General features: G+C 64.6%; 1 protein-coding gene across 1 annotated transcript in view; it reads right to left on the bottom strand.

Moving 5' to 3' along the window:
* Window positions 1-1,427: 1,427 nt before the first annotated feature.
* Window positions 1,428-1,654, bottom strand: part of LOC102373784 (pinin-like) — a 4,523-nt gene continuing 4,296 nt past the window's right edge. Inside the window, exons 7-8 of the mRNA XM_006017590.1 lie at window positions 1,546-1,645; window positions 1,428-1,436 (exon numbers count right to left, since the gene is read on the bottom strand). Of these exons, the coding sequence (XP_006017652.1) occupies window positions 1,428-1,436; window positions 1,546-1,645 (109 nt within the window). The remainder of the gene's footprint in view (window positions 1,437-1,545; window positions 1,646-1,654) is intronic.

Below are 1,654 nucleotides of genomic sequence, written 5' to 3'. Positions count from 1 at the left end.
TGGGAACCTGTAGTCCAGTGAGCTCCAGGCTCTCCTGTATATGCATGTGCATGCATACACGCACGCATGCACGCACGCACCCCTACACGCATTGGGCTGGCTGAAGGGCCAGGGCAGAGAGGCACTGAGTTGAAGGCCAGGAGGGCGAGTTAGATCATGGCCCCCTAACATCTCACGGTCGCACACACTCACCCCTGCACTGCGCCGGGACCGGGACGTGCCCGCTGGACTTGGCCTTGATGAGACTGAGCCGGGTGTTTGTCCTTTCCTGTCTGATGCTCTTGCCCGGGGCAGTTCAGCGGTGGCTGCACCATGTTAAACAGCTCGTGGCTACATGACACCAGTCGCTCAGCTGCAGCTGCCAGCTCCTCCCTGCAGGCAAGACCCACTCCCACCCGCACTCTTCTCCAAGGACAAGGCCAGCAGGATCCTGCAGCAGTGGCTTATTAATGAGGGAACAGGCCTGCGCTGAGGACAAGCCCCAGAGGTGAGTACGACCCCAGGAAATGAGAGGCACTGGCCATCATAAGTCACCAGCACAGGCCTCAGGGCTGGGGACAGCTGGAGCAGGTGGCATTGCCCTTAGCCTCAGTCCCCGCAGTCCTGAGGCTCGTAGTCCTTGAGCACACGGAGGATGTCCCGCCGTTCCCCCTCGTCCTGCCCAGGCTGCCCGTCCTGAGCCAGCGACTCCATCAGCCATGTCACCGGTGGGTTCTGCACCAGGAACTCCACCAGCTCATCCATGGCTTCCCAGGCCTTGGCCACGCGCTCGCGGCTCTGGGCTAGCACGGCGCTGGACAGGTCCTGGAAGGAGGTGGCGGAGGAGAAGAAGGCATGCAGCTCAGCCATGCTCTGGTGCACCTGCTGCATCTTCTCCTGCAGGCTGGCAGGCAGCCCCTGGACACCGGCCATCAGGTTCAGGTAGGTGCTCTGCAGCTCCTGGGTCAGGTTGCGGGATATAGCCAGGGCCTGGGTCTCCACCTGCGAGGGACAGGGCAGAGCTGAGTGCTGCTGCAGCCTGCCGGAGGGGGTGGGGGGTGCTGGTCCAGCCCAGCTGCCTGGCCCAGTACCTCCAGTGCAGGGGTGCCACCTCCTACGGCATGGGGTGCCCCCTCCTGGCTGCCCCCTGGCCCGCTTTCATGGCCCGGCTCCTGCCTGCGGCACCAGTGTGCCCACATAGCCTGCAGCTTGTCCTGGCTGCTCTGCTCTTGCTTCTCCATGCCCTGCTGGATGGTCTCGATCTGGAGCAGAGAGGGGAGGGCAGCACTGTACCAGGGGTGTGGGGGCCCGCAGCTCAGCCCTGGCAGAGTACAGGGTTGGGATGGGGCATGGGTGGGTCTGGAGTGGGGAGCAGGGTGCAGAGACGGAGGGGAGTGGATGGGGAATAGGTGCAGAGATGGGGCTGGGAGGGATGGGAGGGTCTGTCCCTACCTGGGCTGCAGACACAGTGGGGTGGGATGGGAGGGCAGGGCCAGGATGCAAGCAGTGGCCTGTCCTTGCCCAGTCTATTGTGGGCTGTGGTGGTGGTGGGGAGTTGGTCCTCACCAAGTCGACCGTCTGGTGCAGCTGGGAGAGGCTCTGGCGGACGTTGCGCCGGGTGCGCTGCAGCTTGCTGCGGGCCAGGGCCAGGGCGCGGTTGCGCAGGCTGCCGGAA

Source organism: Alligator sinensis, unplaced genomic scaffold (assembly GCF_000455745.1).
Source record: "Alligator sinensis unplaced genomic scaffold, ASM45574v1 scaffold1295_1, whole genome shotgun sequence".
Taxonomy (NCBI): domain Eukaryota; kingdom Metazoa; phylum Chordata; order Crocodylia; family Alligatoridae; genus Alligator; species Alligator sinensis.
The sequence above is the reverse complement of the archived record's forward strand: the minus strand, read 5'-3'. Positions and strand labels throughout refer to the sequence as shown.